This window comes from Triticum urartu, chromosome 1A (genome assembly GCF_056163025.1).
Source record: "Triticum urartu cultivar PI428250 chromosome 1A, HENAU_Tu73, whole genome shotgun sequence".
NCBI classification, from domain to species: Eukaryota; Viridiplantae; Streptophyta; class Magnoliopsida; order Poales; family Poaceae; genus Triticum; species Triticum urartu.
Genome location: NC_141873.1, coordinates 219,037,774 through 219,058,219, shown reverse-complemented (window position 1 = coordinate 219,058,219; position 20,446 = coordinate 219,037,774). Strand labels below are relative to the sequence as shown.

Below are 20,446 nucleotides of genomic sequence, written 5' to 3'. Positions count from 1 at the left end.
TTCTCCTCGGGTGGGCCAACGAAGCGTAGCATATTTGCGTTCCAAGCTTAGCACAATATGACCTGAAAAGATTGCTTGTGAATTGCGATCCATTCTCGGTGATGATGTGGTTGGGGACACCAAACCAGCTCACGAGTCCCTTGATGAACTTTATGACCGATCTCGCGGGGATGGTGTGCACCGGCTCCACTTCCGCCCACTTGGTGAACTATGTCGATGGGAGGTAGCAGTAGCCCCCAGGCGCCCTAGGGAATGGGCCCAGTATGTCCAACTCCTAGACTGCGAAGGGCCACGAGAGCGGGATGGTCTAGAGCCCCTGCGCTGGCTGATGGATCAGCTTGGCATGGAACTGGCAGGCCTCACAGGACCGGACCAGCTTGGTGGTGTCGTGGGGCGCCGTTGGCCAGTAGAACCCGCTACGGAACAACTTTCCGACAAGGGTGCATGCTGACGAATGGTGCCTCCAATCTCCCCCATGGATATCTGCCAATAGCTTGCGCCCTTGATCTTCTGAAATGCACCTCAATGAGATGTCGTTGGGGCGCCTTCGGTACAACTTGCCATCCCGCAAGCAGTGGGCGGTGGCCTGGTGGGGCACGCGCTCCGCGTCCTCCTCCTTCTCAGGCAGAGCGCCACGGAGCAGCCACGGCTCGGTAGGCATGCTCAAGGGAGCAGACTGCATCCTTCTCATCACACGTGACCGTGATGATGCCGCTGCATCCTGGCATCTTGAGAACATTGTAGCCATGATGGATAGCCGCCATGAACTTGGCAAGGGCAGGGTACCCTAGGATGGTGTTGTACGGGAGGCTGATGTGGGCGACGTCGAAGTCGATGAGCTCGGTGTGGTAGTTGTCGCGCTTGCTGAAGGTGATTGGGAGGCATACCCGCCCCAAGGGGACGGTGGAGTCGCCGGTCACCCCAGAGAACGGCTTGGTGGGCATGAGCTGATCATAGGGCACTTGAAGCGTCTCGAACGTCTCGACAGAGAGAACATTGGGCTTGGCGCCACCATCGATGAGAGTCCTGGTGACGAGGACATTGTGATAAAGGCAAAGGTGTCCCGATGTTTCGATGAGATGGTGGCTATCGTTTTCTGTGGGAGTCGACCTTGACGATCCGACTACGAACGTGCGAGACGTCGCGCCTTAGCAATCGCTAAACCAACTTCCGAGGGGTTATTGACCACGCCGGAGCACGATCAACCTGACCACGAGGGCCTGTTTCCTGCGAGCAAACGAAGAACAAGCAAGAAACTGAGATTGCAATCGGGATATTGCGAATATAAGATGAAAGCTTTATTGATCAAGGTGGAGTTCTGTGACGTCTTGGTCTGGTCGTTGGACACAAACGAAGTACGAGAAGTTGCAGCTATGGCGAACTTTTAATCTAAACAAAACCCCCAAAGTCTAAACGACGCCCTAAGGGCTGTATATATGGAGGAAGAGAGGGGAATTTCGTGGCCCTTGAGGGTGGGGTCCGAAACCAACCCTAACTCTTGTTTCCCCACACATACGGACTCTAAAAATAGCCTATACTTAAGTATTTCGAAATTACATGGGCCTGGCCCATTAATAAGGTGACGCAGCACCTAGAATAGCCTATGGACGAATATTATGAAGTGGCATCTTGTATATTTCGTCCATGGCTTCATGCACTCCTTATGGCGGCTTCAAAGTCCTGAAATCATCACTTGTAACTCCGTTCTTGATCCCCTTGCGCATGCCATCAACTCCATGCGTGTTCTTGCTCCAATGTTCATCCTTCTCCAAGCTAGGCCCTTCATTTGAAAGCAAAACAAATGTATCCAATTTAGGCAGCATCATAATCTCATGAACATTAGAATCATTACCAAGAAACGAAAGTACTTGGTAATTTAATTGGCGTGCGCGAGCTCTAGTAATTGGTCCAGTATATGTAACAGTAGAGGCTGTGGGTGTAACAATGGTATTGATGTCCTCATCACATTGTTGATGGTGGGCGTGCAGAGCATGGGGAGCGTGCCTGTGGAGGCCGAGCACTTGAGGTGGTCCTTGGAGTTGAAGGTAATGGCATAATACAACCACCTAAGGGGACACGCAGCCTCAAGCTTCCAGAGGGCCGTGTTCACCTCACGAGAGAACTGCTTGAAGATGTGGTTTGAGGTAGGGGCTTGTGATACCCCAGGATGCAGGCGACCGCACGGGGTTCTTGGAAACCCCCAGCACCATCATCCTGTCTTGTCATCATTTCTCCTTGGTGGTGGTGGCAGCGGAGGGAGGCCGGCATTGCCCCGAGGACGGGCTTCATGAGGCTGGTTACGCCAGGGGCCGTCGCGTGGCTGACCACACCAGTGGTCCTCGCGAGGCTGGTCACACCAGTCCTAGCAAGGATTGCGGTTGTCCCAGCGGCCTCTGCCATAGCCTCCTCCATGGTCGTAGCCATGGTTCCGCGCTCGGGGTGGCGGCCAAGGCGCCCGTCATGGAGTGCCCTGAGCTCCTGGCAGTCAGCCCAAATTTTTTTTATACATTCTGACCATGAATCTTTGAAACATATTAAAAGTCAAGCCAATTTGAATCTTAGACATGCTAAATGGGTTGAATTCAATGAGACTTTCCCTTATGTCATTAAACACAAGAAGGGTAAATAAAATGTTATTGCTGATGCATTGTCTCGTCTCTATACTATGCTTTCACAACTTGACTTCAAAATATTTGGTTTGGAGACCATCAAAGATCAATATGTGCATGATGCTGATTTTAAAGATGTAATGCAGAATTGTAAAGAAGGAAGAACGTGGAACAAGTTCGTCGTTAATGATGGATTTGTGTTCCGTGCTAACAAGCTATGCATTCCAGCTAGCTCCGTTCGTCTTTTGATGTTGCAGGAGGCGCACGGAGGAGGATTAATGGGAGACTTTGGCGTGAAGAAGACGGAGGACGTACTTGCTACACATTTCTTTTGGACAAAGATGAGACAAGATGTTGAGTGTTTTGTTGCTCGCTGCACTACATGCCAAAAAGTTAAGTCACGACTCAATCCTCATGGTTTATATATGCCTTTGCCTGCACCTAGTTATCCTTGGGAGGATATATCTATGGACTTTGTTTTAGGTTTACCTCGGACAAAGAAGGGGAGGGATAGCATATTTGTTGTCGTGGATAGATTCTCGAAAATGGCACACTTTATACAATGTCATAAAAGCGATGATGCTGCTAATGTTGCTGATTTGTTCTTTCATGAAATTATTCACTTGCATGGTGTGCCAAATACTATTGTTTCAGATCATGATACTAAATTTGATGAGGACATCAATACCATTTTTACACCCACAGCCCCTGCTACTATATATATTGGACCAATTACTAGAGCTCGTGCACGCCAATTAAATTACGAGGTACTTTCGTTTCTGGGTAATGATTCTAATGTTCATGAGAATATGATGCTGCCTAAATTGGATACATTTGTTTTGCCTACAAATGAAGGGCCTAGCTTGGAGAAGGATGAACATGGGAGCAAGAACAAGCATGGAGATGATGGCATGTGCAAGGGAAAAAAGAACAGAGTTTCAAGTGATGATTTCAGGACTTTGAAGCCACCGTAATGAGTTCATGAAGTCTTGGACGAAATATACAAGATGCCACTTCACAAATTTCGTCCAGAGACTATTATAGGTGCTGCGTCACCTTATTATTGGGCCAGGCCCATGTAATTCTGAAATACATTAGTATAGGCTATTTTTTAGAGTCCGTATGTGTGGGGAAACAAGAGATAAGGTTGGTTTAAGACCCCTCCTCCAAGGGCCATGAAATTCCCCCTCTTCCTCCATATATACAGCCCTTAGGCCGTCATTTAGACTTTGGGTTTTTTTAGATTAAAAGTTCGCCATAGCTGCAACTTCGCGTACTTCATTTGTGTTCAACGACCAAACCAAGGCGTCACAGATCCCCACCTTGATCAATAAAGCATTCATCTTATATTCACAATATCCAGATTGCAATGTCAGTTTGTTGATTGTTCTTTGTTTGCTTGTAGGAAATAGACCCTCGTGGTCAGGTTGATCATGCTCCGGCGTGGTCAATAACCCCTTGGAAGTTGGTTTAGCGATTACTAAGGCGTGACGCTTTCGCACGTCCGTAGTCGGATCGTCAAAGTCGACTTTCACAGAAAACAATAGCTATCTCATCGAAACATCAGGACACCTTCGCCTCTATCAAGATGAATACAGAGATTTACCCAGGTGCGGGCCACCTTGCGGTGTAAATCCCTACTCCTGCTTTGTGGTGGATTGGCCGCACGAGGAGGTTGACGATGAACTAGTACAATGGATGAGTAGCCTCGCGATTGCTCTGGGAGTGAAGGTGGAATGGATCCGATCCCTCACTACGGTGGAGACTAGCCTATACTTATAGTGGCCTTGGTCCTCTTCCCTCATAGCTTAGGCGGGAAGGGATCCTATAATAGCCAATTTGAAAGGGCACAAGTAGTACATCTTACCCTGACGAAAGGTGGTATTCGCCTGCAAAGCTTTTGGTCGTGACGAAGAGGTGGGCTCGGCAATGACATCCGTCCCACCGAGCCAGCGTTCTTGGTCTCGTTGCACTAGAATGGAAATGTTTGCGGGGTTCCTTGGGAACCCGCATACGTCCTTGCCTCCTTAGCACCAAAGAGGAAACTGTCCTCCTCTATGCCCGCTGGAGCCCGCCTGGCCTTGGTCGTCATGGCTTACATCATCGAGAGCCTCGGGATGCTGGGTACCTACATAGAAGTCTCTGCTCCTTGGGAGGCAGGCTCGGGATGCTGCCCAACGAGAGGTCTTGACGTCATTCGCCTCACGAGGCCAGGGGGCCCTCGCGAGGGTCTTGTAGCTGGGCCGTACCGGGCCTTCGATGAGGCTGCGTGTTGGGCCGCATGCAGGAAAGTTTGGGTACCCCTGATACCAGAACGCCGATAGTATTCCTCTAGTATCCGGGAGTTGGATGATCTCACAGTCGAAGGAATATGTATTTGACATTAAGAAAGCAATAGCAATAAACTGAACGACCATATGCTAAGCTAACGGATGGGTCTTGTCCATCACATTATTCTCCTAATGATGTGATCCTGTTATCAAGTGACAACACATGTCCATGGTTAGGAAACCTTTACCATCTTTGATCAATGAGCTAGTCTAGTAGAGGCTCACTAGGGACACGATATTTGTTTATGTATCCACACATAGATTTAAGTTTTTGATCAATACAATTCTATCATGGATAATAAACTTTTATCATGAATAAGGAAATATAATAATAACAACTTTATTATTGCCTCTAGGGAATATTTCCATCAGTCTCCCACTTGCACTAGAGTCAATAATCTAGATTACATTGTAATGAATCTAACACCCATGGAGTCTTGGTGCTGATCATGTTTTGCTCGCGGAAGAGGCTTAGTCAATGGGTCTACTACATTCAGATCCGTATGTATTTTGCAAATTTCTATGTCTCCATCCTTGACCTTTTCATGAATTGAGTTGAAGTGTCTCTTGGTGCTGATCATGTTTTGCTCGCGGAAGAGGCAGTTCCAACCTGAATTCCTTCGCTATGGCAATTGCTCCAGTGTTGTCACAAAAGATTTTCCTTGGACCCGATGCACTGGGTATTACACCTAGATCGGATATGAACTCCTTCATCCAGACTCCTTTATGCGCTGCTTCCAAAGCAGCCATGTACTCCACTTCACACGTAGATCCCGCCACGACGCTCTGCTTGGAACTGCACCAAGTGACAACTCCACCATTTGATACAAATATGTATCCGGTTTGTGACTTAGAGTCACCCGGATCAGTGTCGAAGCGAGAATCGACGTAACCATTTACGACGAGCTCTTCGTCACCTCCATAAACGATAAACATATCATTGGTCCTTTTTAGGTATTTTAGAATGTTCTTGACCGCTGTCTAGTGATCCATTCCTAGATTACTTTGGTACCTCCCTGTAAAACTTATGGAAAGGCACACATCAAGTCTGGTACACAACGTAGCATACATGATAGAACCTATGGCTGATGCATCGGGAATGACTTTCATTTTCTCTCTATCTTCTGTCGTGGTCGGGCTTTGAGTCTGACTCAATTTCACACCTTGCAACACAGGCAAGAACCCTTTCTTTGACTGATCCATTTTGAACTTCTTAAAAACTATGTCAAGGTATGTGCTTTGTGAAAGTCCTATTAAGCGTCTCGATCTATATCTATAGATCTTGATGCCCAATATATAAACAGCTTCACCGGGGTCTTTCATTGAAAAATTCTTATTCAAGTATCCTTTTATGCTATCCAAAAATTCTAAATCATTTGCAATCAACAATATGTCATCCACATATAATATCAGAAATGCAATAGAGCTCCCACTCACTTTCTTGTAAATACAGGCTTCACCGTAAGTCTGTATTAAACCATATGCTTTGATCACCTCATCAAAGCGTATATTCCAACTCCGAGATGCTTGCACCAGTCCATAGATGGATCGCTGGAGCTTGCACACACATCCGTGACATTTTGGCCCGAACGAAATTTTCATGCTTATGACACTTTTATGACGATAATTGTGACAAAAGCACATATCATCATAGATGTGGTGGGCTCCTACTTCTATGACAGAAAATCATGATAGAAAATGGGCTTTTCATCATGGGCGGGCCGGGGATGCACCTGCGTGACATTCTTCGGGCCGTCCATGAAGGAGAAATCGTGGTAGAAGCGAGGGTGAGGAGAATATCACGGAGTTCCCGGTTACGGTGGGTAGTCGTGGCCGAGCAATGCATGGAGGTTTCGACGTTTCTCGTACACATACGCGTGTGTGTGCGAGGTGTTGGACTCTAACTGAACCCGGGCGAGGCATTCACTTACTAAACCCGAGCCATTGCACTAGCTATGTTACTGAACCCGAGCGATTGCACTAGCTATGTTACCGAACCCGAGCGATCGATCCCTTGGCTGTTAATTGAACCCGAGCGATTCCTTCACTATTGCTGCTAACTGAAGCCGATCGAACCTGCTACCTCTTGATGAACAGTGACTGTTGTTGGGGGTTGGATGAACAGTTCCCGGTGGTGGTTGGATGAATAGGACCCCATGGTAGTAGTAGTAGTAGGTCGTTGCCGCTAGATGAACATGACCCTGATCGAGAGGAGGCTGCCACACACCCGAGCCGGTTGGGGGTGGATGAACAGGGCCCCATGGAGGCCTGGATGGACAGTAGCCGGTGGAGGATGGATGACCAGGACTCCATCAAGGACTAGTTAAATAGTAGCTGGTGGAGGCTGGATGAACAGTAGCCCGTGGATGAACAATAGCTGGTGGAGGCTGGAGGAAGTCGACGGTGGATGAACAATAGTAGGTTGAGACTGGAGGAAGTCGATGGTGGATGAACAATAGCCTGTGGAGGCTGGAGCAAGGCAGTAGACGGTGGATGAACAAGACCCCGTGGAGTCCCATTTTGTGGTATGCCACACCCCTTCTGATGAACAGGACCCCGTTTCGACCGTAGGCACTCGAACAGAAGGTCGTTTCCTCCATACTGCGGTATGCTAGACCCCGTTTTGGTTGTTCCATCCAAGCCGGGTTGGCTCCCGATGAACACAACACATTTCATTGCCTCCCGATGAACACGACACAGTTTCTTCGTTCCGACCCAACCGGTTGGCTTCCGATGAACATGGCGCCGTTGCTGTCGTTTGTTGCCTCTCCATGTACACGTGCCCTGGCCGTACATATGCGCGAGTAGCTAGGCATTCGAGACCCCGTCCGTATGTACGTATGTGGCCGTATTTTTTGGCATGTGGCTGTACGTACGTGTACACGATTTAGAAGGGACTGCCCGAACTGCTATGTCGGGGCTCTACTACTACATGTGCAGCAGCTTGCTCGACCAAGGCTCATCATTGTAGAGAGACCGATCGACCAGTACGTATGTACACGTTCGTGACCAGACAGAAAACGCTACATATGGTTCGACCGGGTGGGTTCCAGCTATCAAGGAGGATAAGGACACACTTCCTTGCATACGAAGATATAGCTGGTGGGTCCTAGTTGTCAGGTGGAAGAATCATTTCTTTTGCCTGTAATATGGACGCACCACCTTGCGTGCGAAGATGTAGCTGGTGGGTCCATCTATCGGCCTCACCGCATAGAGTCCTCTTCTGATGGCTGTCGTTCGTTGACCATGCTGCGCGGACAGCACCTAGGCGGTGGACGATGGCGATGCTTAGGAAGGGAACAATGCGGAGCCAGGGAAGACAAGGTAGGTGGATGCCCACGCGGAGGGGAGTACGCGGGTTCACTGGTTCGGCTGCGGTGTGAGGCTGCCGTTGCCGAAGAATAACAGGAGGTGTTGGTGAGTAGAGGAAGGCCTGGACGGCGATGGGAGTAGGGTGGGCTAGTGAGTCTTGCGCGACAGCACATCCGACCATGAGAGGCGGTAGCAGGCAGTACTGCCGGCGGTGGTTTGGGCGACTGAAGCAAGAATATCCAAGATTGAAAAAGAAGCACGGCATCCGTTGGATGGACATCCAACGACCACTACTACTAGAATCGTGTGTTGACTATAAGTTGACAAAGCCTTGCGTACGCGTCAACATAGTAGGCCCACAAGTGTGTGGCAAAGAACATATAGCCCATTTGCGATTTGTAAGAATGTACAACCCAGTTTTTAATTCTAATGGAATTTACTACAGCCCATTTACAGTTTGTTAAAATTACAGCCCACTTTCTAGCTAGGACAACGATTAATAATTTCAACCAACCGCTCAAAACAGAATTCAATAAAATTTCCCATATTTTGATGGGATCCAAAATATTTTTATCTCGAAATTTGAGTCAGATTAAATATAATTTCAAAATAAATTTGTATTATGTAAAAATCCATCAAAATATTGTGCGCACAACAAGTAATGAAATTAAAATTTTCAAAATCCAATAATAATATATTTTTTAACTAATTACGTGTTTGGTGCATTTTTTTTATAGTTACAACCTAGTTTTTATAATTACATACCATTTATTATTTCTTAAAGCCCATTTTCTTGTTAAGCCTAATGCATCCCTCCTAGGAAAGATTTGCAACCCAGCGGGGTGGAGAATAACAAGTTGACTTGGGCTGGGTATTCCTCAAAAAAAGTATAGCTAGGCTAGCCATTTTCAGCTTGAAAAAAATTAATATCTGGGATGGATATTTGGTCGATATAAAATAATAGCCCGCATAGTTGATACCCCGCTCCTCTGAACAACAACAAAAACATCGCTCAAGGAAAAGTGTGCTCACACCTCAAAAACACAAATACTGACCGAGCTGCTGGGTCCCAACTATAGGCCGCTCCTTGTGCAATTCTCTCATTTACTGACTATATAGGTAGACAATGGTGTGGGACCGTGATGTCAGGAAACCAGGAGGAAGCAACAAAAAATTATAGTTGTATATGATAAGGAGAAACTTGCGTACGTGCGACTATGGCCCTGGGGGTCCCCACTGTCATCCTCTCCAATTAAAGTCATCTTCCTCATGTTCGTTGACCATGTTGACAACGCGAGACGGCGTCGCTACGGCGAGTGCAACAACTCGAACGACGACGGAGAGGGTGATGAGGACATGACTACCTTGGATACGACAAAAAATATTGCATACATGCATATTTGTCAGGTGATTTCTAATGCAAACTATTCAATAATCTATTTATGTTATCCAGAACAAAAATACTTCACACACTTTTGTGTTTTGTCTAATTGCAGGTGTATGGGACATTTGTACAATCCACATATGAAGATAAGGGAAAAGGAGAAGTTTATGTTGTGTTCAAAAAGTCCTCTCACGTCACTTTTGGGCCAAGAGAAGATAGAGTCCAAGTCTTTCACGTTCTGGATTCAGATTCGGACTACACAGACATACCTGATGATGAGGACATCAATACCATTGTTACACCCACAGCCCCTACTGTTACATATACTGGACCAATTACTAGAGCTCGCGCACGCCAATTAAATTACCAGGTACTTTCGTTTCTTGGTAATGATTCTAATGTTCATGAGATTATGATGCTGCCTAAATTGGATACATTTGTTTTGCTTTCAAATGAAGGGCCTAGCTTGGAGAAGGATGAACATTGGAGCAAGAACACGCATGAAGTTGATGGCATGCGCAAGGGGATCAAGAACGGAGTTACAAGTGATGATTTCAGGACTTTGAAGCCGCCATAAGGAGTGCATGAAGCCATGGACGAAATATACAAGATGCCACTTCATAATATTCGTCCATAGTCTATTCTAGGTGCTGCGTCACCTTATTAATGGGCCAGGCCCATGTAATTTCGAAATACTTAAGTATAGGCTATTTTTAGAGTCCGTATGTGTGGGGAAACAAGAGTTAGGGTTGGTTTCGGACCCCACCCTCAAGGGCCACGAAATTCCCCTCTCTTCCTCCATATATACAGCCCTTAGGGCGTCGTTTAGACTTTGGGTTTTGTTTAGATTAAAAGTTCGCCATAGCTGCAACTTCGCGTACTTCGTTTGTGTCCAACGACCAGACCAAGACGTCACAGAACCCCACCTTGATCAATAAAGCTTTCATCTTATATTCGGAATATCCAGATTGCAATCTCAGTTTCTTGCTTGTTCTTCGTTTGCTCGCAGGAAACAGGCCCTCGTGGTCAGGTTGATCGTGCTCCGGCGTGGTCAATAACCCCTCGGAAGTTGGTTTAGCGATTGCTAAGGCGCGATGTCTCGCACGTTCGTAGTCGGATCGTCAAGGTCGAATCCCACAGAAAACGATAGCCACCATCTCATCGAAACATCGGGACACCTTTGCCTCTATCACCTGACTCAAAACGCCAACAACTTTTTCATACGGACTCCGAATTGAGTGATTCTTTTTTGTTGGAAACTAGATTTCGTGCTCTTTCCAACCCAATTGGATTCACCTTCAAATTCGTCCGGAGCGTTGAGTTACGGACGAAACAATCTGACGTTGCAGCAGAATCCGAGTCAAACTACAAGCCCAAAGGTGTTGCATCACCTCCACTTGGGCCCATGAGCCTTGTACGACCTAGGGTTAGTTTTAGGCTGCCTTGGAACGTCCTCCCACCTCCTTGGCCGCCACCCCTTGCTCCTATATAAGTAGATCCATCTAGTAGCTTTTTCCTTGGGATTTGTTTAGTTAAAAGTTAGCCATTGCAACTTCGTGTACTTTGTTTGTGTCCAACGACCAGACCAAGACCGCTTAGTATCCTTCATTGATGCTGGTTGTGCTACGACGTGACCTCATTAGTGTTCTAGGCTCGCGTCTCTAGTTCGGTCTAGCCTAGGACCAGCACAGTACCGTCGTTGAGCGTTTATTCAACATTGCATCTCTGAATTGATTATTGCTAATCTTTTGCTACCATATATAGCCAACCCAGCTCCACATATTTCTACACCGTGTATACGCACGTTCCCCTGGCAATCGCTTTACACAATCTTCGGAGTTATTTGACACCGCTGGTTGCCTGTCACCACCTGCCGCATGGTAAGAACTTGTAAGAGATTGATATTTGCTTTACTGTGAGCACTTTACAACCACATCCTAGTAGTTCATAGGAACATTATTCTCGAATTTTGGTTCTTGTTTCTACTAATCATGACAGGTTCCAGAGATAGAAGTTCTTGGACGACGGACACATCTTCACCATCACGAGAGTTGGGACAACACACACAAGCATATGGTCAGGTTATCTCTTTACCATCATTTGAGGGTAGATTTAATCCTGCTATTTATCTAGCTTGGGAGCTTGAAGTAGAACAAGTTTTTAGTCACCATGATTTTTCTGAACTTGAGAGAGTACGAGCTACCATTAGAGCATTTACTGGTTTTGCTTCTGTTTGGTGGAGTGTACATTGTAAGAAAAACATTGATAACCAACCCACAACTTGGAAAGTTTTGAAAGCTGTAATGAGACAACAATTTTTCCCTCCTTATTATCGTCGTGAATTGCTTCGCAAATTTGAACAATTTAAACAAGGCAACAACACTGTTCATGCTTACTACCAAGAGTTCAATCTTATATGCATCATTGTGACATAGAAGAATCTGAGAATGATACAATAAATAGATTTTTTGGTGGTTTGAACCATAATATTCAGGCAAGATTTCAGTATATTCCGCATTGCATTACTGGTATGTATGTCCGTGCCTGTACCTTTGAGAGACAGATACAGGAGGATGCATTAGGTGACTACAACAACTACTATTCCAGTTCATGCTCGCCACCGCCGGTGGGTTCCTCCATCATTGCACCTCGGATTATGAGCGCGGCATCATCTCAAGGGTATGGTACATTGTCAACGTCCGTACCTACATCAGCTACATCTTTGCCACAAGGTAACAGTAAAGGTATTGATGATATAACTTCACATGAGAATGATGCATGCCTAGTTAACTTGAATGCGTCATGTATTGAGTTACCTGTTGATTTGAGCACACCACCTATTTTAGAGAATCTTGTTACTGTCATGAATGCGTCATGTGATCAAACAACTGAAATATCAATAATTTTGAGTGCACCAATTGAATTAACTGTTGATGCAAAAGAACTAATGTTTAATCATTTTGATATGGCCTCCAATCTTGGTGATGATTCTGTGTCCAATGACTTATTGCATGTTTGCTTATTTAAGCATGTTGTAGCATGTAAATTTGATGCAAGTAAGGTTTATTCATCAAAGTTGGGATGGTTTAATGATGAACATTGCGAATATTTTGAAATGAATAAGAGCTTCACTTATATGTGCAAACTGAGTTCTAATATTTTCATGCCTTCTACTTCTTGTGATAATTTTTTGGCTTTAGTTTTTATGAACTATGAAAGTTACTCATGTATACATGTGTCATACGTGCAAAAATCAAGGGAAGTTAAACTGGATGACATATACATATACAACATGTACACCTTGTCTCTTTTGTTAGCCACATTTCAGATTAAGCAACGCCGAGGACGACTTTGTTTTCAAAAAGGGGAGGATGATGAGGACATGACTACCTTGGATACGACCAAAAATATTGCATACATGCATATTTGTCACGTGATTTCTAATGCAAACTATTCAATATCTATTTATGTTATCCAGAACAAAAATACTTCACACACTTTTGTGTTTTGTCTAATTGCAGGTGTATGGGACATTTGTACAATCCACATATGAAGATAAGGGAAAAGGAGAAGTTTATGTTGTGTTCAAAAAGTCCTCTCACGTCACTTTTGGGCCAAGAGAAGATAGAGTCCAAGTCTTTCACGTTCTGGATTCAGATTCGGACTGCACAGACATACCTGACTCAAAACGCCAACAACTTTTTCATACGGACTCCGAATTGAGTGATTCTTGTTTTGTTGGAAACTAGATTTCGTGCTCTTTCCAACCCAATTGGATTCACCTTCAAATTCGTCCGGAGCGTTGAGTTACGGACGAAACAATCTGACGTTGCAGCAGAATCCGAGTCAAACTACAAGCCCAAAGGTGTTGCATCACCTCCACTTGGGCCCATGAGCCTTGTACGACCTAGGGTTAGTTTTAGGCTGCCTTGGAACGTCCTCCCACCTCCTTGGCCGCCACCCCTTGCTCTTATATAAGTAGATCAATCTAGTAGCTTTTTCCTTGGGATTTGTTTAGTTAAAAGTTAGCCATTGCAACTTCGTGTACTTCGTTTGTGTCCAACGACCAGACCAAGACCGCTTACGGATCCCCACCATTATCAATACCTCATATATATTTGCAATATTCAGATTGCTTTATCATATTCTTGCTCGTTCTTCGATTGCTTGCAGGAATAGACCTTCGTGGTCAGGCTGACCATGCTTCCGGCATCGTCAGTAACCTTAGGAGATTGGTTTAGCGATTGCTAAGGCGCAACGTCGTGCACGTTTGTAGTCGGATCATCAAAGTCGTCTCCACCAAATCGATAGTTATCATCTCATCGAAAGATCGGGACACCCTCGCCTCTATCAGAGGGCCTCACGGACCCTACGGATGGTCTGATACACCGCCCACTGCTCATTCAGGAAGCAAGGTTCATAGGGCCACATGTCCGCGATGACATTGTCGTTCGCTTGTTCGCCGGCGATTCGCCCTTCCATGAGCCAGTGCTCATTGAGGAGACGGAGGTTGCATCACATGTCCTCCTCATTGGTAGCTCTTCCACCATTAGGGTGTCAAAGTGCGGCCACACCTGCTCTATGGTGAACATGGCATGAACTGGCTTGGGCGGTGGCGCCAGCTCCTAGTCGGAAGCCACTTCCATCGTCTGATTGTCGTCGCAGAGCTCGGTGAGCTCGTTAGCGAGACAACATGTCCGGCTGCTGGACTGGACCGCTGCCAAGTACGAGTCTAGCCGCCCTGGCCCACCCAGACCCCCTCCCTCACCTGCGTGCGCTTTCTGCCCGAAACAGTCAACGCCGCCCGCGCCAGTTCTCGGTGCAGGTGATTGCTTCGTGGTCAAACGACACAAGTGACGTCTGTTAGTCCGTCCGTCCATCTACCGGCCACATTAATGATACACGGTTGCCGAGGCGGCTACTCCGGCACCACCCTTCCATCCCTCTGCCCCCACCATTGCTATATGAAATGCTGCGTCGGCCATAGCCACAGTCATCCGCCCCCATCCCCTTTCCCCTGTCCACACCACTCCCACCATGGCTTCCTCACGCTCTTTGGGATGGGCGGACGACAGAACAGAAGGATATGGCAGCCATTGCTGCCGACTGGCTGGCCGGCAGGCGGCCGGAGGATGATGACATCCCAATGGAGAACCTGGTAGTCGACGATCCGGTGCCAACCACCTCCTCCGCGCCATCCTCGCTGGTTTATTGCACCATGACCATCGGCGAGTCCCATGCCCAATACATGGACATGGTGAGGCAGAAGTGTGAGGAGAAGTTTTAGGAGGCACATGCCGATGCCGCCTACAACCACCATGTCCTCCAGGAGCACCTGCAGGCAGAGGAGCATATTGCCGTGGAGCAGGCGGAGCAGGAGGTGCTGGTCGAGTTGTACCGCTTCGCCCGCGAGAGCTGCCTCGCGCGCTGGCGGTACCGCATGTGGGTGGCGGAGGTTGCGGCCGCCTACAAAGTGGGCGATGAAGCGGGCGAGGCGCTGTTTGGCGAGACCGACGACGAGGCTTAGGACAATGCCGGCTCTACCGAGGCCCCGCCCTGCCGGCACCGAGGTGGAGGACTTTGCCGGCTTCGGCGAGGCCTTGCTCCGTCGAGACCCCGCCCCGCCAACAATGAGGCAGAGGACATCGCCAGCTCCGCCGAGGCCCCACCCTACCAACAACGAGGGGGAGGATTTCCCTCGCTCCGTCGAGGCACTGCCCCGTAGGCAATGATATAGAGGACGTCACCGGTTGCATCGAGGCCCCGCCCTGCTGCCAATGAGGCTGCACCACATAGAAAACAAGGAAGAGTAGAACATGGTAGGTCGCCGCCGCTCGGGTCCAAGGCAACCGCTGCTACCCTCCGGTTGAAGCCAAGCTTGGAGGGTTGATAGAGGCAAAGGTGTCCCATCTTTCGATGAGATGGTGATTATCGTTTCGGAGGAGTAGGCTTTCATGATCCAACTACGAACATGCAAGGACATCGCGCCTTAGAAATCGCTAAACCAACTCCGAGAGGTTATTGACCATGTAGAAGCACGATCAACCTAATCACGAAGGTCTATTTCCTGCAAGCAAACAAAGAACAAGCAAGAAACTAATATTGCAATCTGGATATTGCGAATATAAGATGAAAGTTTTATTGATCAAGGTGGGTTCTGAGACGCCTTGGTCTGGTCGTTGAACACAAACGAAGTATGTGAAGTTGCAGCTATGGCAAACTTTTAATCTAAAGAAAACCCAAAGTCTAAATGATGCCCTAAGGGCTGTATATATGGAGGAAGAGGGGGGGGGGGATTTCGTGGCCCTTGGGGGAGGGGTCTGAAACCAACCCTATGTCTTGTTTCCCCACACATACGGACTCTGAGAGTGCCTACATCATCTGAGTTTATCATAAGAGGTTGATAGGGGCAAAGGTGTCCCGATGTTTCGATGAGATGGTGTCTATCGTTTTCTGTGGGAGTCGACCTTGACGATCCGACTACGAACGTGCGAGACGTCGCGCCTTAGCAATCGCTAAACCAACTTCCGAGGGGTTATTGACCACGCCGGAGCACGATCAACCTGACCACGAGGGCCTGTTTCCTGCGAGCAAACGAAGAACAAGCAAGAAACTGAGATTGCAATCTGGATATTGCGAATATAAGATGAAAGCTTTATTGATCAAGGTGGGGTTCTGTGACGTCTTGGTCTGGTCGTTGGACACAAACGAAGTACGTGAAGTTGCAGCTATGGCGAACTTTTAATCTAAACAAAACCCAAAGTCTAAACGACGCCCTAAGGGCTGTATATATGGAGGAAGAGAGGGGAATTTCGTGGCCCTTGAGGGTGGGGTCCGAAACCAACCCTAACTCTTGTTTCCCCACACATACGGACTCTAAAAATAGCCTATACTTAAGTATTTCGAAATTACATGGGCCTGGCCCATTAATAAGGTGACGCAGCACCTAGAATAGCCTATGGACGAATATTATGAAGTGGCATCTTGTATATTTCGTCCATGGCTTCATGCACTCCTTATGGCGGCTTCAAAGTCCTGAAATCATCACTTGTAACTCCGTTCTTGATCCCCTTGCGCATGCCATCAACTTCATGCGTGTTCTTGCTCCAATGTTCATCCTTCTCCAAGCTAGACCCTTCATTTGAAAGCAAAACAAATGTATCCAATTTAGGCAGCATCATAATCTCATGAACATTAGAATCATTACCAAGAAACGAAAGTACCTGGTAATTTAATTGGCGTGCGCGAGCTCTAGTAATTGGTCCAGTATATGTAACAGTAGGGGCTGTGGGTGTAACAATGGTATTGATGTCCTCATCATCCTCCCCTTCTTGAAATGAAGTCGTCCTCGACGAAAGCTCATCTTCCTCACCCAGATAAGGCTTCAAATCTGCAATATTAAAAGTGGGACTAACCCCAAAATCTGCAGGTAGCTCAAGTTTATATGCATTATCATTTATTTTCTCTAAAACCTTAGAAGGACCATCAGCACGTGGCATTAGCTTTGATTTGCGCAGATTAGGAAATCTATCTTTACGCAAATGTAACCAAACAAGATCTCCAGGTGCAAACACAACATGTTTTCTACCCTTATCTCCAGCAAGTTTATATTTAGCATTCATACGCTCAATGTTTTCCTTAGTTAACTCATGCATTTTTAAAATCAATTCAGAACGTTCTTTAGCATCAAAATTAACCTTCTCCGAAGATGGAAGAGGCAACAAATCAATAGGTGCACGAGGTAGGAAACCATACACAATTTCAAAAGGGCACATCTTCGTAGTAGAATGCAATGAACGATTATAAGCAAATTCAATATGAGGCAAGCATTCTTCCCACATTTTCTTGTTATTCTTCAAAACAGCCCGAAGCATAGTAGACAATGTTCTATTGACTACTTCAGTTTGTCCATCAGTTTGGGGGTGACAAGTAGTACTAAAAAGCAGCTTAGTCCCCAACTTAGCCCATAAACATCTCCAAAAGTGGCTAAGAAATTTAGTATCACGATCTGAAACAATAGTATTTGGCACACCATGTAAGCGAATAATTTCACGAAAGAACAAATCAGCAACATTAACAGCATCATCGCTTTTATGACATGGTATAAAGTGTGCCATTTTCGAGAACCTATCCACGACAACAAATATGCTATCCCTCCCCTTCTTTGTTCGAGGTAAACCTAAAACAAAGTCCATAGATATATCCTCCCAAGGAACACTAGGTACAGGCAAAGGCATATATAAACCATGAGGATTGAGTCGTGACTTAGCTCTTTGACATGTAGTGCAGCGAGCAACAAAACGCTCAACATCCCGTCTCATCTTTGGCCAAAAGAAATGTGTAGCAAGTATATCCTCCGTCTTCTTGACGCCAAAGTGTCCCATTAATCCTCCTCCATGCGCCTCCTGCAACAACAAAAGACGAACGGAGCTAGCTGGAATGCATAGCTTGTTAGCACGAAACACAAATCCATCGTTAAGAACGAACTTGTTCCAAGTTCTCCCTTCCTTACAATTCTGCAATACATCTTTAAATTCAGCATCATTAACATATTGATCCTTGATGGTCTCCAAACCAAATATTTTAAAGTCAAGTTGTGAAAGCATAGTATAACGACGAGACAAGGCATCAGCAATAACATTTTCTTTACCCTTCTTGTGTTTAATCACATAAGGGAAAGTCTCAATGAATTCAACCCATTTAGCATGTCGACGGTTCAGTTTTGCTTGACTTTTAATGTGTTTCAAAGATTCATGATCAGAATGTATAACAAATTCCTTGGGCCATAAATAATGTTGCCATGTTTCTAAGGTCCGAACAAGAGCATATAATTCTTTATCATAAGTAGAATAGTTCAGACTAGGCCCACTCAATTTTTCAGAAAATTATGCAACAGGTTTCCCATCTTGTAATAACACACCTCCTAATCCAATTCCACTAGCATCACATTCAAGCTCAAAAGTCTTATTGAAATTAGGAAGTTGGAGTAAAGGAGCATGTGTCAACTTACCTTTCAATACCGTGAAGGCTTCTTCCTGTGCGGTACCCCAAACAAAAGGTACATCCTTCTTTGTAAGCTCGTTGAGAGGTGCAGCAATGGTGCCGAAATCTCTCACAAAACGCCTATAGAAACCAGCGAGGCCAAGGAAACTCCTCACTTGTGTGACCGTTTTGGGCTGCGGCCAACTCTCAATAGCTTCAATCTTGGCTTTATCAACTTCAATTCCCTGTGGAGTAACAACATAGCCAAGAAAAGATACTCGGTCGGTGCAAAAGGTGCACTTTCCAAGGTTACCAAACAAACGTGCATCACGTAGAGCAATAAAAACAGCACGTAAATGTTCCAAATGTTCCTCCAAAGATTTGCTATAAATCAATATGTCATCAAAGTAAACTACCACAAATCGTCCAATGAAAGCACGTAAAACTTCGTTCATTAACCTCATGAAAGTACTAGGTGCATTAGTTAACCCAAAAGGCATGACTAACCACTCATATAATCCAAACTTAGTTTTAAATGCTGTTTTCCATTCATCTCCCAATTTCATACGAATTTGATGGTAACCACTACGCAAATCAACTTTGGAGAATATTGTAGAGCCACTCAATTCATCAAGCATATCATCTAGCCTAGGAATAGGATGACGATAACGAATAGTAATATTATTAATGCCTCTACAATCAACGCACATACGCGACGTACCATCCTTTTTCGGCACTAAAATGATAGGAACAGCACAAGGACTAAGGGATTCACGTATATAACCTTTGTCGAGCAGTTCTTGTACTTGACGCATAATCTCCTTCGTCTCCTCTGGATTGGTACGGTATGGTGCCCGGTTGGGTAATGATGCACCGGGAATTAAGTCAATTTGATGCTCAATCCCGCGAATAGGTGGTAATCCCGGTGGCACGTCTTGTGGAAAGACGTCGGCGAACTCCTGCAAAATGTTAGTGACAGCAGGAGGCAAAGAGGAAGGCATGTCCTCGAATGAAAATAATGCCTCTTTGCACACAAAAGCATAGCAAACAGATTTGCTAAAATCTAGATCATCAATATCAGATTTGGTGGCAAGTAAACATGCACTTTTCAATTTAATTTCAGAAGCAACACTAGATTGTTTATTATTATTAGGCTGCATTTGTTGCTCAAATTCTTTTGCCACAATCTGATTTTCACTCTTAGTTTTCTCCTGTTTTGCTTTATTAGCTCTATTAATATCATCTTTCAAAATGGAATCAGGAGTCATAGGAAGCAAAGTAATATTTTTATCCTTATGAACAAGAGTATACTGATTGTTTCTACCATGGTGAATAGAATTTTTATCAAATTGCCATGGTCTACCAAGTAATAAGGAACATGCTTGCATCGGTACCACATCACAATCAACATAATCAGCATATGTAGAGATACTAAAATGCACACGAACAGTACGTGTTACCTTAACCTTGCCGCTGTTGTTGAACCATTGGATGTAGTAAGGATGTGGATGTGGTCTTGTGGTGAGAGATAGCTTCTCCACCATCTCGATGCTAGCCAAGTTGTTGCAACTCCCTCCATCTATGATCACGCGAACAGAACGTTCCTTCACAACTCCCTTTGTATGGAACAAATTATGCCTCTGATTTTGCTCAGCTTGTGTAACCTGCACACTCAAAACACGTTGAGCAACTAAACATTCATACCTGTCAGCATCTTCAGGAGCCATGTATTGCGTCTCATGATCAGAATCGTCTCCACCGTGTTCGTCACGTGTAATAAGAGCCAAAGTCTCCACATCATAGTCACTAGCGGACTCATACCCACCATC

At 45.8% G+C, this 20,446-nt stretch overlaps 1 protein-coding gene across 1 annotated transcript; it reads right to left on the bottom strand.

Moving 5' to 3' along the window:
• Positions 1 to 307: 307 nt before the first annotated feature.
• Positions 308 to 19,618, bottom strand: LOC147990642 (uncharacterized). The gene is made up of 6 exons (XM_087538330.1): positions 19,057 to 19,618; positions 18,802 to 18,894; positions 17,938 to 18,366; positions 2,162 to 2,510; positions 888 to 1,026; positions 308 to 721 (listed from the first exon to the last, which is right to left on the bottom strand). The coding sequence occupies exons 1-6, from the start codon at positions 19,616 to 19,618 to the stop codon at positions 308 to 310; spliced, it is 1,986 nt and encodes a 661-aa protein (XP_087394456.1).
• Positions 19,619 to 20,446: the final 828 nt, after the last annotated feature.